At 40.3% G+C, this 19,482-nt stretch overlaps 1 protein-coding gene across 3 annotated transcripts in view; it reads right to left on the bottom strand.

Annotated features, from left to right (window-relative positions):
- The window catches only part of LRMDA (leucine rich melanocyte differentiation associated), a 993,794-nt gene that overhangs the window by 839,502 nt on the left and 134,810 nt on the right, over positions 1-19,482 (bottom strand). Inside the window, exon 1 of one of the 3 annotated variants that reach the window (XM_039872179.1) lies at positions 13,423-16,382. The exons of the other annotated variants lie outside the window; for them this stretch is intronic. Within the exon in view, the coding sequence (XP_039728113.1) occupies positions 13,423-13,526 (104 nt within the window). The 5' untranslated portion in view covers positions 13,527-16,382. Of the gene's footprint in view, positions 1-13,422; positions 16,383-19,482 lie in introns of those variants that run through there. 3 annotated transcript variants of the gene reach the window in all.

The raw sequence follows: 19,482 nt of genomic DNA, 5'->3' as shown, positions 1-19,482 counted from the left end.
ACAGAAGGGGCACTCAAATGTGCTGAATTGGCCAAATTCTCCAATAAAAGTGAGGAACAGGCTACCAACTTGCTTTGATATCAGGGTGCCACTAGGTACCCTCAACCAGCCATTTGCTATGATAAAGAATCACTTCTTCCACAGAGATTACGACTAGTGGATCCTTTGCAGCCTTCCCTGCATGCCGTCATGCAGTTTCTCCCAGGCTTCTCCCCGCTGTGCTGTCCATCTAGAACTATCCAAGATCAGAATCTTACCTGGATGCCTCTCAGCATCAGAATGCACATGCCTGGAAGATGACTGCCACTAATCTGATAAAGCAGGGGTCCCTAACACCTGGGCCATGGGCTGGTACCAGTCCATGGCCTGTTAGGAACTAGGCTGCACAGCAGGAGGTGAGCGGCGGGCTAGCAAGTGAAGTTTCATCTGTATCTGCAGCCACTCCCCAGCACTAACATCACCACCTCAGCTCCACCTCAGATCATCAGGCATTAGACTCTCATAGGAGCACAGATCCCTGGTGCCAAAAAGGTTGGGGACCACGGTAAAGGAACTCAAACCAAGGCTGCAACAGCTGCTGAAGCAGCAGTATGTCTTCTGCACACGCGCACTTTCTTGGAGGCTGCTGGTGTCTTAACCCAGGGGTGTCTAAACACTGAGATCATCCCCAGCTCCCACCCCCAGAGAGTCTGGTTCGGTAGGTCTGGGACAGGGCCCAGACATCTACATTTCTTTAATGATCTCTAGGCAAATCTGATGTTCTGACAGATTTGGAACCACTGAAACTCCACAGAACAGGAATTGCAGATACCCTGACAAAGAGAACATGGTGGTAAGTTCTAGTCTTTCTAGATGCCTTCGAATGAAACTATACAAGAGGTACTCCACAGGGCCCCAGCACAATGTCTCAGACATTCTGATTTCCCCAAAGTCTAGGATAATGCTGTAAAGTTAGATTCAGACACGCACAGCTATCTTCATAAAAACCTCATTAAATCAGAATTTGAGATCATTCAGACATGACCCACACTAAAATTGACTTTGCTCTATTAATCAGAATTAAACATAGTAAAGAAGATAAATAATTAAACACAGTAAAGAAGATGATAAAGAATACATAAATTGCACAAACTACCATTTAAGTCATAGACCCTGATCATTTGGTGGTCTGGAGAGTAACAACTTTTGGTCATCTGGGTATCACATTATAATTTTCACCACATCTCTACAACAGCTGTACTATTATACATGTAGTATTTCCCCCTCTAACTGGCTCATTTTTCCTACTAATTCAGAAACAAAATTATAAAATTTATAATACAGTCATAAATGGATAGCCAATATTATTTAAAATAAATAGAAGTCAATCATAAAGACATATAGTTGTTAAAATTGAGAAAGTCTATTCCGTGTACTACATAAAATTGTTTCCTGTACCACCCATGATCTAGAATCAACCATCTCATTTGACAGAAGAAGGAACTGGCATTCAGAAAGGTAAAGTAATTTGACTAAAGTTACACATCTGTTAAGTAAAAGAAGTATAACTCTGGTCTCCTGATTCTTTGTTCATAAATGTTTTTTCTTTATCATGAATATTCAGCTGATGCATAAAGAGCAATTCACTGCCATATTTTCCTTAAAATAAGTACCCTAAGTACCTCTACTTGGCAATATTTAAGGATCTTAGTTCAAACAACTTTGTTTAGATCTGAAAGTAATTAAGGGGTTTTTTCTTTCTGAAAACATTTGTCGTACACACTTTTCATTAATTCTTATGCTTCCACTCGTACCAACTACTGTTTTCATATCAAATTTCATAAAATTATACTTAACACTGATATGTCCTTTACTTGAGGTTAGCCCTCACATTTTATAAAATACTATACATATTTTTAAAGATATTAATATTGAGCAGTGAGACATCACATATATGACTCAGTTTTGATTTGTCACTGAGAGCCAGAAAGCCACTGCAGTCTTTGAGGTCTCTCTCAAGTCCAAGTCTTTGGTTAACAGAGACGAAGGAAAAGACAATGACCATCCCTCATCAACTACCAAGATTCGCCCAAGTTGACTGGGCGGCATCAACTGACATAAGCCATGGCTGCTTGTGAAGAGCTTGCTAAGCAATGATGGAGCCCCCAAGTCATGGTCAAGGCTTGGTAATCACCTAACTATACTTCCCCAGGTAGTAGCCAGCCTCCTCTTCCCCCAGCCACTCATCACAAATGCTCCACTACTGGCGCATTCCTCCCACCTTGCTGTATCATCCTCAAGTCATAACAAGGATATCCAGAACATAATTCCCAAAAAAAAGGTGGGGGGGAGGGGGGGATCCATAAAACCTCCTTATCAATTAAATAGTACACCATGAGTAACACAGCTATTATTCAGTGAATACATTCCCATTGTGTGCCCCATGCTATGTTGTCAGATAAACATATAAAACACAGGTAACGAAGAGGCAATGAGAGTTTGGGATTGGGTCCCCCCGCAACCACCACAACAGAGAAACTTCTAGAGAGAGAAAAGACAGCTGGATTGGGGTGAGGGTGGGAATAGGGAGAAGACAGGAGAGAAGGGAAATTCTGGGAGGCAGAAGAAGGGAGGAGAGAAAAAAAAAAAAGGACTAAGGTTTCTGTCTTCCCTTTTTTCCCTTAGTCTGTGGCATGAAAAACAATGGCTTTTCTGAGGCACGGTGCAGACAAGGCAGCTCTGAAAAAAACTAATGGCCGTGATTAATGACAATGGGCTGGAGGAGAGTAGGGACACAGCCGCCACATACATCATCCCTTCCCGTCAGTCTCTGCTCCTCCCTGCCCCTCTTCCTCCTACCAGCAAGGCATTATAAAAATGTCTTATCTTCTCTGGACGCTTATTTAAAGCTGCAACCACAGCTAGACCCCCACCCAAAAGAAAAACAAAGAGGGAGAAAGAACAGCCAAAAAAGAATGGCACTTGGAGTTGGGGGGAGGTAAAAGAGGAAAGAGTGAGAGAGAAGGGGAGAGAGAGAGACAAAGAGGTGATAGGGTGAACAAGAAAATGGCATGTAAAATAACTATAAGATATTCCAGGGGAAAATGTGCAGGCTGTAATCATTCAAGATTTCAGCAACTTGACTCCTCACATGCTGAAGCCACATTTTCAAGGTCTTATCTGCCATATGGTTCCCTGTTTGGATGATTTATTAGGTGTAGAAAGCACACTGATAAATTTTACTGCATTTCCCTGAATAGGCAACCTATGGTGTCAATAACAAAGCTCAGGCGACTTTAATGAAAACTGCAAGCACCAAAGGGTAACCATTTATTTATGAGTCGCTATAGTATTACTAGGACAAAATTTATCTTCCCTTCTCACGCACTCTGTAGAAACCAAATCTGGTCAAAGTAACAGAGATCACATCCATATGTCAGTGGTTTGCTAACATCTCTCCTGCATGAAACACTAGCTGTTGCTCTGGAGAAATTGTTTGGTGCTTTCAAGTGACCCATTTTGCATAAGAACCCTTTTATTTTAAAAAAAAGGCAAAACCTGAAGAACTCTGCAAACACTGCAGCATTAGCAATCACATTTAAAGGCAACTGTGGAATCCTCTCATTTTTCTTTACCCAGAAAATGGGACAGCTGCCCCAGGGGTAGGGATGAAAAAAGAGAGAGTGATGTACAGATGAGGAGAAGAGAGATTTAGAGATCTAGTCCAATCCATAAATATTTTAAATGTATCAGTCCACACAACATTGTTCCCCTCTACCCACTCTATGTCTTAGGACACCAGTCAGGAAATAAATGAAAACCTACATTCTCCACTTATTACATGGTCTCCAGCCCTGCCCCCTCACTGCCCCTAAAACGCCTCTCTTCTTGGCTTGTGTGGCTATCTGCAAGTCTGATGTATGTGTTATTTTTATAACACAGAAACAATCCAACTTTTTAAAACTCCAAAGGCAGAAAATGAATGACCAAACTCAGAGGGGAAAAACATTGTAGAAAAGGGGAAGAAAGCCAGATAGCACTCTTAGAGTTTAATCCTGAGCCACACTTAACTGCTACAAAATATTTAGCCAGATTTTCAAGTCTACAGTTTTCCCCACTTGTGTAACATGCCTGTCCTGAGTGAAGAAAGCCTCGCCCAGGAATGTAGAAGGAAGGGCAAAGAAGAAGTTTAACCACAATAGCATATAGTTGAGTAATGCTCTTAGCACAGCAAACCAACAAAAGCAAAAGAGAAATGAAAAGGTTGGGCTGAGGATTTGACCTAAGCAAATCTCTACCTTCATTCCTTTCTCACCAAAGCTAATTCTCTGAAAAATTCCTCTGTTAGATGATTTTACCCAGGTTTCTTTCACTTTATACTTTTTAATTTTATACAGTTTTAACCTTGTGGCACATCAAAATTTCCTCTAACACTTTAACAGTTAGACAGCATGAAAATCTGTGCTTATAGGTTCTCATCTGTGCTATTATCTCTCTACATCTACCACTTCAAAAAAAGGTAACTAAGCAAACTTGGGAAATCAGAAAATAAACATTTTAGATAAAAACCTCTTTATATATCACACATAATAAACAATTAAAAGTCATCTTAATCAGTTCAAGTACTGTCATGACTGCTTTTAAAGTCTGCTTAGTAAAATGGCATCAATTAAAGTTTAATGCCTGACAAAAGATCATTCAAGCATTACAGAATTAAGAGGAAATAGGTGCTGCTTGGGCTCTGACCATATTTTTGGAGTTCCTCAACCAGAGACATTTACAAGAATATTCATTATTGTCTAGATTGCTTTCAATTCAGTCACGGCTTTATTAAAAGAGGTAGGACTAAGGGCCCAGCACGGTTCAGAGCACACCCAACCAGCTGCATTTTCAGTTTGCTAAATATTTCGACTAGTTTTCGGAAGCATCAGCATAAGTAAAACCTCACACTTATTTTTCCACATACTTTTCCTCTTAATTTTTAATCCCCTGAGTATTTCCAAAGGAAATCTAATCCACATAAAGTCATTTGCACTTAGCTCACACCAAGCGACATTTGAATGAGTTATGTGTTCCTAGAAGTCCCCATCACCCTTTTCTGGTGGCCTCTAAAAGCCTGTCATTCTTGGGAAGCCCCATTCTGAGGAGAATTAACAAACCTGAACTTCAACGCAGCAAAGGGAACCAGAGTGCAGGAGAAGGGATCTGGAAAAACATAAACGGGTAATGGGGAGGACATCCAGCCAGGGGCTCCAGTGCAACAAGAAATCTCCTTCTGAGGGCCTGATGAACAGGACCAAAACATGTATAGTTGTTCAGGTTTCAATATACAGCGATGTTTGGCCAAGGGAACAGGTGGATATTGAAATCCAGGCGACACCCCACTTGGCCAAACTCAGGTTCCGGCCATAGAAAGCGGGTATCTTTTTCTAATTCTCCTAAAGACACTGTATGAGCCAGTTGCTGATTAAGTCACATCGAGAAAACCAGAGTAAACCAGCCACGAAAGGACAAATATTGTATGATTCCCGTAATATGAGGTACCTAGAGTCGTCGAATTCATAGAGACAGAAAGTGGAATGAGGGTTGCCTGGCACTGGAGGGAGAGAGGAATAGGGAGTTGCTGTTTAACAGAGAGTTTCAGTTTGGTAAAATAAAGAGTTCCGGAGATGGCTAGTGATGATGGTTGCACAATCATGTGAATTTACTTAGTGCCACAGAATTGTACAGTTAACATGGTTAAAACGGTAAGTTACATGTCATATACTTTACTACAATAAAACAGAAAAGAAAAAAACTAAGTCCACCACTGCCCAGCTACACACCACTGTGGACTCTCAGATGAAGATTCTGCTCTCAGACAGGCTTTCCACAAGCCCATGCCATTGATACCACTCACCCGGGTGTATGAGACTGTGCTCATCACCACCAACATCCAGCCATACACTACCTATTCAGACCATTACTCCTAAAGCCCATCTTTTGCCTCCAAATTTCATCAGGAGCCAGCAGGAGCCAGCACTTCCCCAAAGCAGCAGAATCCTCTCTCACCCTGTCCTCCCATTGCCTGAATCCTCGGTCGGCTTCAGCCTCAGCTAAGTTTCTCCTGGTCCCCAGCCACAGCCCACCTCGAACCCTGCAAGAACAGAGTCATGCTTTCACCCAAGTCCCCTCCCCCCGCCACACACACACACACAGAACAGTTCATTACTTTGCACACTTTAAGTTTCCACCCGTACAAGGCCAACTCAGGAAGAAGAAAAGTTCATGACTCCTATAATTTGTGGTAAAATTTAGTCTTAGCTGGGCCAAAGAAAAGGTTTGCCGTGAAAAATCACAATGTAAATAAGACTTGAGGGGAAAATGTTCAAGCAAAGAGAGGAAATTATTCTTAAAGGTTTTAGTTCAATAATATATTTTATGGAAATTTTATTGCCAATTATATACACATTAAAGAAAACATTTTGTCAGGATTAGGAAACCTGGTCCTGCCTCTGCCACACAAGCAGGAGCCAGTCCCATAAAATCCCTGGTCATGCTCAAGGTTTTTGCATCCATAAGAATTGGACAGAGAATTTCCAAGGTCCTTCTGGGCATCATCAGACTATGAAATCCATACGATGTACGTTGCATATTTACAGATACCAGCATGTGTATGGGTGTGTGGGTGTGTGTGGGGTGGGGACAGTGTATGCATGCATGTCATAACGAGGTCTGTTCCTGGGTAAAAACAATTTGTTAGTTATTTAGAAATATTTTCTATAGCTAAAAGTGATAAAGCTGGAACTAGATAGTGGTGGTGGTTACACAACATTGTGAATGTACTAAACATCACTGAACCATATTCCTTAAAATGGTAAACTTTGTTGTATTTTACCACAATTTTTTTAAAGTGTTAAAGCTGTATTTCTTTTAAAACACTAAGTATGCTCACCACTTCCAAAGCTGTAATTCAGTCCAGTTTGTCCTAGTAGGATTTTGTAGTACTGGAATACACTACACACCCCACGCAGATGGGCTTTCAATGTAGGCCTGACATCTAGATGTGTTATATTTGGGTCAAGGCCTAGAGACTGAGCACTTTTTCTGGCCTACGAAGTACAAAAGTCTCATCTTCAACCCAATGGGGAGGCCACGTCCTCGCCTACCAGTAACATCCTTGGTAAAGAACATAACCAATCATGCCTGTTCCCACAGGTGAGCCTCATAAAGCAGGCATACTGGGGGCCCAGTATCACTTGAAGCTCACACCAGTTGGTCACAATTGCATAACTCATCACAGCACATGCTCAGGTCTTCTTGCTTGGCTCCTTCCAACACGCTATACATGTCCACAAGGCTTAAAACTGTGGCAAAGCTTCCTATCTCGATTTTGCAGCTTTCTAAGCAAATAAAATGCTTTCATGAACTTGACAATCAAAAATTTTCTCACAAAGGAGAAAGTTGCTGAGTTCTCTTTAAATGCCACGTTTACGCCTTCCAGAACTAGGAACTGGATGGCAGAGACTGACAACTAAGAAGATGGATGGTGGAGCCACAGATATTACTCAAATGAAGCTCACTGATCATTATTTTTAAATCTCATTCCCTGAAACTGGGGCTTTCAGTCCCAATTAATTGCGTTGACAAGAACTAGAGTCCCGACACTTCATTCATGAACAATCCTACGAATGAAGGAGGTGGGGGAGGGGTGATATGCCCTGACCAAGCCCATTTCTAAGCAGTGGTCTTTTACTCAAGTCTCCCCGGGGCCCATGGACAATCACTGGATCTGGATCTGTAATACAGATTTATTTGCAAATGACATAACCTCCTCTCATGGCCTTTTAATAAGTCCATCTTGTGAAGTAAATAATGAACCGTCTCTAGCAATTCATATTTCTTTGGAGATTCCAATTGCCAATACTTTGGGCTTTATTCCTTGATTCTAACCCTACCTTCCAGCCTGGAGAGGGCTGACTCCATGCCATTGGCATGATCCCAGCTGCTGATTATCTCCAGGGCAGCTCTGTTCTGTTCGGTGCTATGCAAATTAATTGTGGCCTGTGAATGAATGAGGGAGGGCTACGGAGAAAATGAAGGTGGGGTGGCTCTTTGAGGGAACAGCACTGAGTTAAGTGAAGGGTCACCGCACTCAGACAAACAGTTGCTAGTCTTAAAGGTCTATAGTGACCAAGGCTTGGAATGTGGCCCTTGACCGAGAAAGCAAAGCCAAGCAGAAGCAATGAGAGAAAGGGGTTCTTTGGAAGAAGCCCTGAACAGAAAGGAGCCAGACTCTAGTGTGAAGTACAAACTTGATCTGCCTCATTAGCTTTATCCTAAAATGACCGGGTTCCCCACTTCAGCATTACTGGCCCCACTATTTCACTGATCCCAAATAAAGCAACTCCCTATCTGCTAAGCTCAGATGGAAGACAAATTTGGGTCCCAGTCTGGCTACCGGCTTTTTAACAACTCCAGCCAACTTCTTTGTGGTTGGGCGCCCACCAAAGCAACCAGAGAGCTGGTTAAAATAGAAATTCTTGGGCTCTACCAAAACCCACTGAATCAGAATCTCCAGGAGTGGTGGCCAGGAATCTACATTTTTTTAAAACTCTTTGGTTAGTTCCGATACAGCCTGTCTATAAACCAGCATTTGGGAACCAGTAAGTCACCTCACTTACTTTCACCTAAGGAATAAAAGCCAATGCTATCATTACAAGACCTAAGTAAGGTGGGGATTTTCCTATTAATAAAAAAAAAAAATACTCATTTGTAATGCTTTAGTGTTTCTTTGCAAATCATTTAATGTACAGAAAAAGAAAGTTAGAGACCCAAGAAGACCATGTATTAGAAAATAAAACTGGAGGGACTAGGAATAAATTAGAGCATCACAAAATTACCACCCGCATCAACAGAAAAATATATTTCAATATAAGGACATCCCAAGAAATATAACACATATTACATAAAACAACTCCCTATCGGTACCAGCTTTAACTGTACATAATTAAGACAATAAATGCATTGAGGGAAAAAGATCATGTAGGTCAATTTTGTTATTTTAAGTCTAAAAGATTGAAAATTTGCAGAAATTTTAACAGACATTTACTTCCCTGTGGCATGTCAAAAAAGATCTTGTTAATTATATAAGAAAGGCTGATAGAAATAGTTAAAACTCATAAGAGGACAGTTTTGAAATGTTTTAACCACTTTAGAATTAGCCATTTCTGTAAAACTTTACAATATGTGCCAAATATTTCTAACCAGACATTAACACTGTCCTAAGACTCTCCACTGTAGACTTTGATACCTAATTCAAATTACTGTATCAATTTGGAAACTGCAAAATCAATTTTCCATAAAATATAATTTGGGCTTCACTAATCCAAACTGGCCTCCTTCCTAATTAGGCTGAATTCATGGGATTTTATTGTAAAGCACTGCCAAGTCAAATATAAACAACTTGTGCTATTTTGTGCTATTTTAGATTATACCATCCCTCCTCTCCATTAACAGGGATGGCCAGGGATTGCTAATACAATAAATATTTAATGAATGACAACACTGTCCCTTGCCCCCAGACATAGAGATGCAGACACAAACATACCTTCAGATCTATTTGTAACCCTGCTTTCTGCCCTCTCTCTCGCTTGTGGCAAATAGTGAATTTTCCCAGTACAAAGAGAAATACCAATCGACTCACTCAAACCAAAGGTAAACAGAAAGAAAGTGAAAAGAAATGAAAAAAAGACTGCAGCAGCTTTGGGAGAAGCAGTCTCTGTGCCAAGAGATCATCACCTCCTCTAAATGTCCCCAGTCCCCATAACATTTGCAATCCAAAGGAACAGAGGAAATCCAGGACCTCAGGTCAGGCACAGAGAGTCTGAACTACTGTGAGCTAACAGGCAGAACCAAAGTAACCCAGAGGGCCCTCTGGACTTAACAAGAAGCGAGGAGTCAGTGAGAAAGCGGAACTTCCATTTTAAAAGTAGCATATTTTTTTTTCTTTTCTGGTTTTAATACTTTTACTGCACCTTTTAGAGGCGCTGAAGAGTTCTGATCTTTTCTTTCTACTTCTGAATCAATGGAGAGGAAATTAAACCACATGGTAAGAAAGTCGACATCACCTTCCCACACACTTCACACAGACATATGCATGCATGAGAACATATACATGTGGCCTCGGTTTTGTTTCGTTTAAGAAAGGAAGTCACCAGAAGTGAAATCTTCTAATCTCACTGTTAGAAAACTGGGGTTATTTGGAAGGAGGATAAGACTGGGAAAAAGCACTTAATTACCGCTACAGCCACCACTGCCTTTCTCCTTCAACTATTCACATAGTTTTACAGAACCTGGACATTAGTAATACAGAGAGATTCAAATTTCTGTCCCAGCTTCACCTCATCCTCTTGTGTGGCCTAATTTCTGTGACTTGGTTTCCTCATCTTTAAAGTGCTGATAATTATATTTATCCCAGTCACTATTAGTCCATCGTCAACATCCCAGCAGAGGGGACTACAATGTGCCCAAAAAGAATGCTTTAGTACACAAGCCCCAGCTGTCAACTTCAAATCAGGTCAAAGTGTCCCACCAGTGACGTCTCAAGGTATTTATCCTCTTCCTTTTCTTGTCCTTCCACTGTTGGGGAACAAAATATTTAATTATCCCATGGCATAAAAACTTTTTGGGTGCTATTCTGTTTGGGCAAACATGGAAAACTTTATAATATATCCGAATGTTGAACAGGCTGTCTTGACCAGAGTTTGCTGTAAACCAGTGTGGGACAGACCACCTTCTACATAGAAGCAACCACTATCAGCTGAGCTATCTGACATCTAACCAGCAACAAGGACTGAGGATTCAGGCCTCTTCATACCCAGTCCCAGGACTTTTCCACTACACAGTTTATAATCATATAAATTATGGAGTATTCCGTTTATTTTTGTTACTCCTAAAGACAGGAACCCAGGTTGATGCTAAGGAAGTTATCCTCAACAAATTTCTCCTTTTCTATTCAACATCACAAATTTCTATAACATATTTTGTTTCAACTCCCTAGGACTCATTTTCAAGGATAAACTTCAGGGTGGTTGCTGGGGACCTTCTAACTCTACCAAAGAAGACGGTGGTAAGGATTAACTGGGAGATGGAAGGAGTGCTAATGGTAAACATGGGAACTGACAGTGATTTTCTGTGTCCTACATAAAAAAAAGCAGTTGTAGCTTCAGACTAATACTCTCAGAATTTCATCTCTTTCACTACATTTCACCCCAAGGAAGCTCAGCTTTTCTACTGTAACAGATAATACACATTAATTCTTCTTGACAACCAGAAATCCTCAAATCCTCTTTTCTAAGACACAAAATTTGTCTTGAGTACCTCTTCTTGGCAATAGGCTTGATCTTATAAAATACAAATAGGAGACAAAAAAAAAAAAAAAGAATGGTGAACTGATTAAATTTTAAGATTGAAAGGGACATTGAGTGGGGGTCCACAATCTAAATGCTCATTTAAAAGAAGTTAAATGATTTCCTCATCATTAGACTGTGTGGGGAAAAACTAGGACTCAAGTGTCTTAGTTTGAAATTCATTGTTTTTCTCCTATCACATTGCTTAGAATTCCAACAATTCATGGATTGATTTATAAGAGCTCAGCTGATAGGCACCAAGATCCTTGGCTGCCTTCACCAATTCAGTAGCAGTAACATCGTGTTTATGTATGCATACAGGACAATAAATTTAGAATCGATAAAGCAAAATGATGCCTTAATTTAAAAAAAAAAAAAAAAAGCTTGTATAATATTTCAATGACTGAATTGCCTCCTTGGTCAGGCATAATTCTTAAACTGGGCTGGGAAGAACTCAATCTAAAGGGCTTAATCTGAGCCCCCAAGGAAGATGTTGAGGGTGATCCATGAATCTCTGTAACTACATGTAAAATTTTATGTTAATGTGCATTTTTCTGGCACAAATGGTTATAGTTTTCATCAGAGTCTCATATATTTCACCCTAAAATATTAGGAATCGCTCTCCTAATATAATTATTTCCTCTCTAAAATTTCAATGTCTTATCCTTCTTGTGAATTTCACAATATCTCCCCACCTTCATTCTCTTAAAAATGCTTTCTATGATATTAGAATTCAACAATATTTTTGGAAAGTTTTGAAAGCACTCAGACCCCTACCATAAATCCACAAGTTCTGGCTGGTAACTACTGGCAATGTGTCTTGGTGGTCTTGGATATTGTCATTAACCACGGGGGACAGAACTTTTATAAGTACATTCTTACTAATAAAATGGACCCTCAATTTAAAAGAGAAGCTCCAAATATGAAATTTTCATGATTTTTTTCCTTCTTTACCTGAAATCCTCTTTATGGAATACTGACTTTTAAAAAACTTTAAGGTCAACCTGACTATATCCAGAATGGTAAGATCCTGAAATATATAAGCCATTGCTCTTAAGCGCTGAGATATAAGGGTCCTCTTTAGTAGAAAGCTGAGTTACTGTATAGTTGAAACCTAACTATCCATCATAAACACCTTCGATACATTTGAAATAGCAGGGTAGACAGGTTCTCTCACACCGAGGGTCATTTATGAAGTGATCAAAGGCTGTGGTGGGGAAAAAGAAGTATGAAGAGGGACAAGTCTTTATAGAATGAATAACTTTTCTCATTCTCGATATTTCTTATATTCTTTTATAACAAATTGCTTGGCTCTTGAGAACAGGCTCATAAAAGAAATGAAATATATTTTTCTATCCTGAATCTGAACTTTTTTTAATAGATAAAGTTGTTATGACCCTTTCCAAACAATGTGAACCAAATTTTTCCATTGGTTCAAAGACACAAATTACTCTCTGCATCTATATCTATCAACTGAATAAGAAAGGAAAACACATGAAAGTCATCTGAAAGACAACATCTCCTAGGAGTTATGTTTGGAAGCTGGAAAAGCCCAGTAATCCCCCTACCTAGATAAATAGTTTTCCAAATGACTAGGGGGACCAACAAGGGAGCAGGGCCAAGTACTTGAATATTATAAAAGAGATTCCGTATTAGACTTTGGGGAAAGAATCCAACATGCAGCTCCTTTATGGCTGGCCAACCTCTCTATGACACAGCTCCATCTTGAGTGGAAGAGAATCAAAACAAAACAGTATCTTCAAGCAATTAGCACACAATTCAAATGGAATTTCTCCAAGCTCAGAAAATTTGAAGTTTTATTTAGTTCATATGCGATCCCAGGTTTTTATCCCTTCTTTTTTAACAAATAGAACTTATTGACAAGCAGCCATTTCTTAGTCAGTCAAGATCAAAATCCTTCCTCCAGTAACCACAAATCATGAGTGACAGTAACTGTGCGTCATTTGGAATGCTTGGGGATTATTTTTTCCTCCTAATAAGAAACTCACTGGATGTACTTTTAAAACCATCTCGGGAGCCTTACTCAACTCACCTTCCATTATCAGCGACCACATAACATATGATCTGACCTAGCATTGTGTTCCTTACACCAGGATTTAGGGAAACTGATAATAGTTCAATAGGGTGATTATCCATCACAGAAGATAGTATCCTGGAAGAGAAGAGAAATCACACAGAACATTTTTCTCATGGAAAAAATAAATCTTTGCAGTAAACTACTTTCCCTACTCAAGTCAAAACTGATATTTTCGTAGAAGAAATGGTATAGCATATTCCAATTAGAAAGACTGTAGGTCAAATCCTACCTTTGCCAGTTGACCCTGTACGAATTATTTAATCTGAGGCTCAATATCATCATTTGCAAACCAGTAATGATGATGATACCTAGCTCATATGGTTGTTATGATTAAATGAGATAATGCATGTAAACCATTGAACACAGTATCTGGCACAGAGTAAGCATTCAATAATGGTTAGTTTAGCTATTGATATTACTACATTTTTAATTCCCAAAATCAAGGAATGGAAAGCAAGATCCTAATGTTTCTTTCCTTGATTCTGCCTATAATTCTATTATTGTGCATAAAAATTTCCCTTGTTTTCACCACCGAAACAAACGAACAAACAAAAAAATACCCTGTCTCCTGGAAAGACAAGTATTAGAAACACACAGAACATTTTGAAACTGTCCATTATTCCCATGAGTTTCTCAAGAATTAGGTTGTTCTGAACACTTTCATTCTCGCCTCGCATCTTACATCGTTGTTCTCAGGGGTCAAATTAACAAGGGGATCAGCGTTCCTGTTCCCTAACTTTAAGAAGAGGAGTCAGAATTCCCAGGCTAGAGATGTCCCTTTGAGCAGCTCTGAGGCATCTCAAACCAACAGGCAAGAAAGAGCAGTTATTCATGGAACAAATAAGTGATTTGCATTTCCAAGGATGTGGGGAAACATATTAGTTATAATTAGCAAACATGCAGAGTCCCCGTGACAGCTTCACTTTACAAACCCTTGAATGTTTGACAAGAAAAGGTCATGTTTTGTAAAATCCTCAAAAGGTCATTCAATAACAAATCACATGAATGAAATCGCAAGGGTTCAGGGAGGTTAACAGAAACACCACAGGCAGTAAAGTGCGTTTTCAAGGTAAACAAGGAAAGAGGGAAAGCAGCCTTGCCGCAGCTCCTGAAGGGGAAAAATAGAAGCAATCTCTAATTTACCAAACACTATAATTTCAAGACATTTTCTCTGTACTTGGTGGTTTAACACTGAATGCTATTTCTCATGTTCAGCACACTTGGAGGATTATCAGATAACAGCCCAGCAACATTTCAACAGTTCTTCAAAAGGTCTAGGCTGACCTTAGCCAAGGCTTTCTTTTATATTTTTTATTTAATAAATCTCATGAGTGGATTCCACTTAAAACAAATAGGTGGCTGCAGACGTGGCATGTACACACACGCACACACACCTCCACGGAAGGTCCCCATACAGCACACGTTTCTCACACACACCCCAAATCTGGAAATTTTAGCCCCAGAAGCCTTTTCTGCTGGCACTTTGACCTGCTCATGACCTCTTTCTTCCCAGGTCTATTTTCTTTTTCAACAAGAGCCAGTGCCATATCTCTCACAGTCAGAAATAACAAAGGCTTGTTTATATAGGGTAATTTAGCTGCAGGATCAGTGGGGAGGCAAAAAAAGGATGATGCATCTGATCCATAGGTCAAAGACACAATTCAGATGTGCAGAGCCCACAGGTTTAAAGGAGACTCTCAAGAGGCACGGCCAATGGGCTGGCTGCCTTCCAGAAAGTACCACCAAGGCACAGGACGGCAAGGATCCTCTAGGCTGCCTCAGACTTGGGAACACCCTTCACATGCTGGATACTGAGTGTGAAGATTAAGAAGGCTGTGCGAAGAACATGCCAGAGCCTGAGGACAAGCAGACAGGTAGCACAGACCCCAGACTTCCTAGAAAGAAGAGTCTTCATCAGAACCCTTGGAAAAGGGGACCAGACTCTTAAGGAAGCTCAGGACCTGGAGTTGGCAGACCTAGTATCTGGCTTGCCCTGTGACCTTGGGCAGATTAATTTGACCTTTCTGGGCCTCAGGTTTCCCATTTGCAAAATGGATTTGATACTTACTTTCTTACCACAGGTAAGATAAGGGTAAAACAAAATAAGAAATAACTAGAGAAAGCCATGTGTTATTTTACACAAAGTCCTGACTCTCATCACCACTCATTTCTACACCCTTACTCCAGCCTCGGAAACCTCTGAGAAACCTCTCTCTAGAGTCCTGCTCTGCCCAATGTAATAGCCACTGGTGGCTATTTAAATCTAAATTTTAATTAAAAATTACATAAAATTTAGAATTCAGTAGCCACATTTCAAGTGCTCACTAGCTACACATGGCTAGTGGCTTCCACAATGGACAGCGAAGACATAGAAAATTCCCGTCACTGCAGAAAATTCTATTGGGTGGCACAGCTTAGACCTACCTTTTAGATGGAGAACAGCCATGCCAACCTTACCCCCACCACCACACCACCCTCTCCATGGACATTCCACTCTACTTCAGCCTCCTACATTCCACATTCACTATAAGACCATCCTCCAGATACAGCCTTGACGGATGGTTCAGGTATGCACCTCTCACCTTTACGATTACCTGCCGACCATAAAGCCCCACCAGTTTGGCAACTGTTTGATCAGAATGACGGTCAGAAACAGGACACCTCACTTTGTCTTCCTTGCCAACTATTTTAGCTTATTTGCCACAAGTACAGGGTATAATTAATATCACACAGGAGCCAGCATTGTCATTTTTCAAATCATTTCCCTGGAAATGTTCTACACCTCTTAATGGCCCTGCTAATGCTGTAGCTGTCATGTTTTGGACAGCTGCACTTTTACAAGACAAACTCTGCAGCGCCAGGAGCCTCTCTGCAGACTTTTTAGCTCAGAGGCTCAGAGGCTGTGAACGCCAGCCAGTAATGGCTAAGATGGAAATCTTTGATTAATTTTTTTTTTTACCTCTTGGTGCTGACTGCTTCTCAAGTGCCACCTTCCCGCTTCTATCTCCAGTCACCTCACCCCTTCGTAGTCTCTCCCCTTGCTCCCCACCTCCTCTCGTCTATGCCACCTGACAGACAGGGGATGAGTGAAATAGAATGGAGTCATGTGACTGATTAAAGCCAGGACACTCAGCCCAGAGGTGCAAAGGTTTAAACATCTGGATGGAAGCCAGTCTCCCTTGCTAAATGCCCACACAGTGAAAAAGCAGGTCCCTTCATGCCTATTTAGTTTTGTATTTCAGAAAAATGCTTATTCCTCCACGATAACTTCTAACAAAATTTTCAAATTGCTCAATGTACTGAGGATATTTGAGAAAGACTGGGGAGAGAGGACAACGAAAAGAGGGTTATATTTGAAATGTCCCCAGATCCATGCACAAGCAAGCAAGACAATCTGAGCCACACCAAATATTTGCTAAGGAATGCGAAATAAAGACGCTTTTAAACAAGATGGAGAAAATCACCAGATTAATTTAAGTAGTGACAGCATGTTGCTGTTTTTTATTGGTGAAAATTTTTTTCATTAAATAATCTTTTTAAAAGTAAAACAGCACCGTTTGACTTTAATGTCAGTTAATTCTGCTCAGAAAATATAACTACATTGTCCAACCCTGTCCAGGAAAGCACTCTCTGCTGAGGCCTTTTGTCTTAAAGGAAGCTAAAGCGAGACTGTCTTAAAAGGGAACTGAAGCCATGCTAGGGACATGGCTCTCTTTTTTAGGCTAAATAGCAATGTTGACTCACTTCTCCTTTAATACTGTGTTTATTAGTGATCCGCAGCCCACGGAGAGACGAGCACACAACTTCCTTTCACGCTGCGTCTGCAAAATGCTACAGAAAGTTGGACTCATCAGTGAAGCAGCAGGTCCCTTGGTTGAAACCAGCCAGGCCAGAAAAGTGACATGAACAGGATGCTGCTAAACATGCACAATTCGAAAATACACACTGTATTCTCTTCTGCATGATTTGCTGCCATTTAAAAGACAATAAACAGCAACTTTAGATTGCTAACAACGTGTCATTTAAGGTTTGCTGTTGCTCAACATCAAGAAAAATCAATGCCGGCTCTACGGGGGCAGCAAACCCCGAGAACTGAGCTCCATTTCAGGTCTGTTTGAACTCATTTCCTTTCTCCATGGTTGCCCCCTTGTACTCCCCCTCAGGCGTCCCCTCGCAGCAGGCTGACAGCTTGACACATTGACAGCTCGCACTGAATGACAACTGATTTGTACAAATTTCAAGCCTTATAAATCTACCTGTCACAACAACAACATAAAAGCGCCCAGGCCCAGCAGGTAATTCAGAAAAAGCTTCCCTTGACAGCACTTTCTGAAAAGCAATGGCGTGCCTCCTGCCAAAAATTCCAACTATCATCCTTGTACAACTTTGAATAAAAATTCAGGGCCCATTTTCTTGCCAACAGGCTACCAATCGTCTTATTTAAAGATTAAAAAGAGTGAACGGGAGAGAGGAGGGAAAAAAAATCCACACAATTTCATTTTATACTGATATGAAAGTAGCACCTCCTGCAACGCCAGGATTACCACACTGTTTTTCTTCCCAGTGCTCAGAAGGAGTAAATGAGTGAAGCTTTTTACGGTATTTAAACAATATCCCAGATTGCAGGGGCCGCACCTCCCAGGACCCTCCCTGCTCACCTGGGGCCAGTCCTGCTGCCAGAGCAAGGCAGTTTGACTGGCAGAGAGTTGAAGGCAGGGGTCTGAGGTCATTGGCTGTTGTTTTAAGTAAAACCGCCCAAGATTTCTCCAAGACAAAGGACCTTCACGTGTCCAACGTGTCCACGGCCCCACCTCTCTCAACCACTTTCCTTACTAAAATGATCAAGCTATGTCAAAGTAAACCTTTATCAAATTACTCATTTCATTCAAATCAACAGTATCACATCAATGCATCTTCATCATGAAACAGTAACTGAAACTGAGAATCTGGCATGGTTTTATAATTAGGTGTAACACTGAAGAAAAAAGATCTAGCAAAATAAGGTATTTAAAAGTAGAGAAACACATAGACACTAAGCACATGAGCATTTAAACAGGAAAGATGTTTATAAAAGATTTCTCTTTATTGTTACTACTCAAGCCCTTCCAATTCCACTCAATATAGAGAAAGGTACAGCTGAAAAGTGATTGGCATAACTTCTCGCATTCTCATTTGCTTATGTAAAATCTCTAAGTGGACTCACAATCAGAAAGATAAATTTAGCTTTGCCTTTGAGGGTGTGTTGTAAGTGCATGTTGACTGGGGATGCTAAGGAGACTCCTAGGAAGAAGACATGGGACCAAGAATGAGGGCAAAATGAGTGTCCATCCAATCGGCCGAAGTGAGAAGCGACAGTGGTACTACCAAAGCATCTTGTCACAGCATGAGTCATTTTCTCTTCAACAGGGGCCATCGCATGTAACAGTGAAGAACACAGATCCTAGATGGACATTTTCATTTCAAATCTTGGCTTCCCCACTTACGAATCATGTAACTTCGGGCAAGTTATATTTACCCTACCTGTGCTTCAATTTTACAATCTGTACAATAGGTATCACGTCTATCTCAGAGAGCATGAGGATTAAGTGCCTATAAAAAGTTTACTTCATAGTAAAGAATGTGTTCATTAATTCATCATATAGACATACACATATACATACAGAAAAACATTAAAAGTGATAAACGGTATAGAGAAAAAAGCAGATTATTTTAGTATTATTAGTACTCTCTTCAAGATTCCATGTAAACTTCCAATGTAGTTTTTAAAAAGTAGAAAATAATCCCTGAATATGATGTAACTCATTTGGTTAAAATGTGCAGGTAAGAGATCTAAGTAGCTGGACTAAATTTCTTTCCTATCCTATCTTTTATAAAATGTTATCTACTCTTTTAACTTACTTCATCATTAGCTCATGACTAATGAAAACATCCAGTGTGTGTTGGAAAATATATATTAATTTAGAAGGACATAATTTGCACTGTCTTAACACCATTTGCCACTCAGAGATACTATGA

This window comes from Pteropus medius, unplaced genomic scaffold, assembly GCF_902729225.1.
Source record: "Pteropus medius unplaced genomic scaffold, Ma_sr-lr_union100, whole genome shotgun sequence".
In the NCBI taxonomy this organism is placed as follows: domain Eukaryota; kingdom Metazoa; phylum Chordata; class Mammalia; order Chiroptera; family Pteropodidae; genus Pteropus; species Pteropus medius.
The sequence above is the reverse complement of the archived record's forward strand: the minus strand, read 5'-3'. Positions and strand labels throughout refer to the sequence as shown.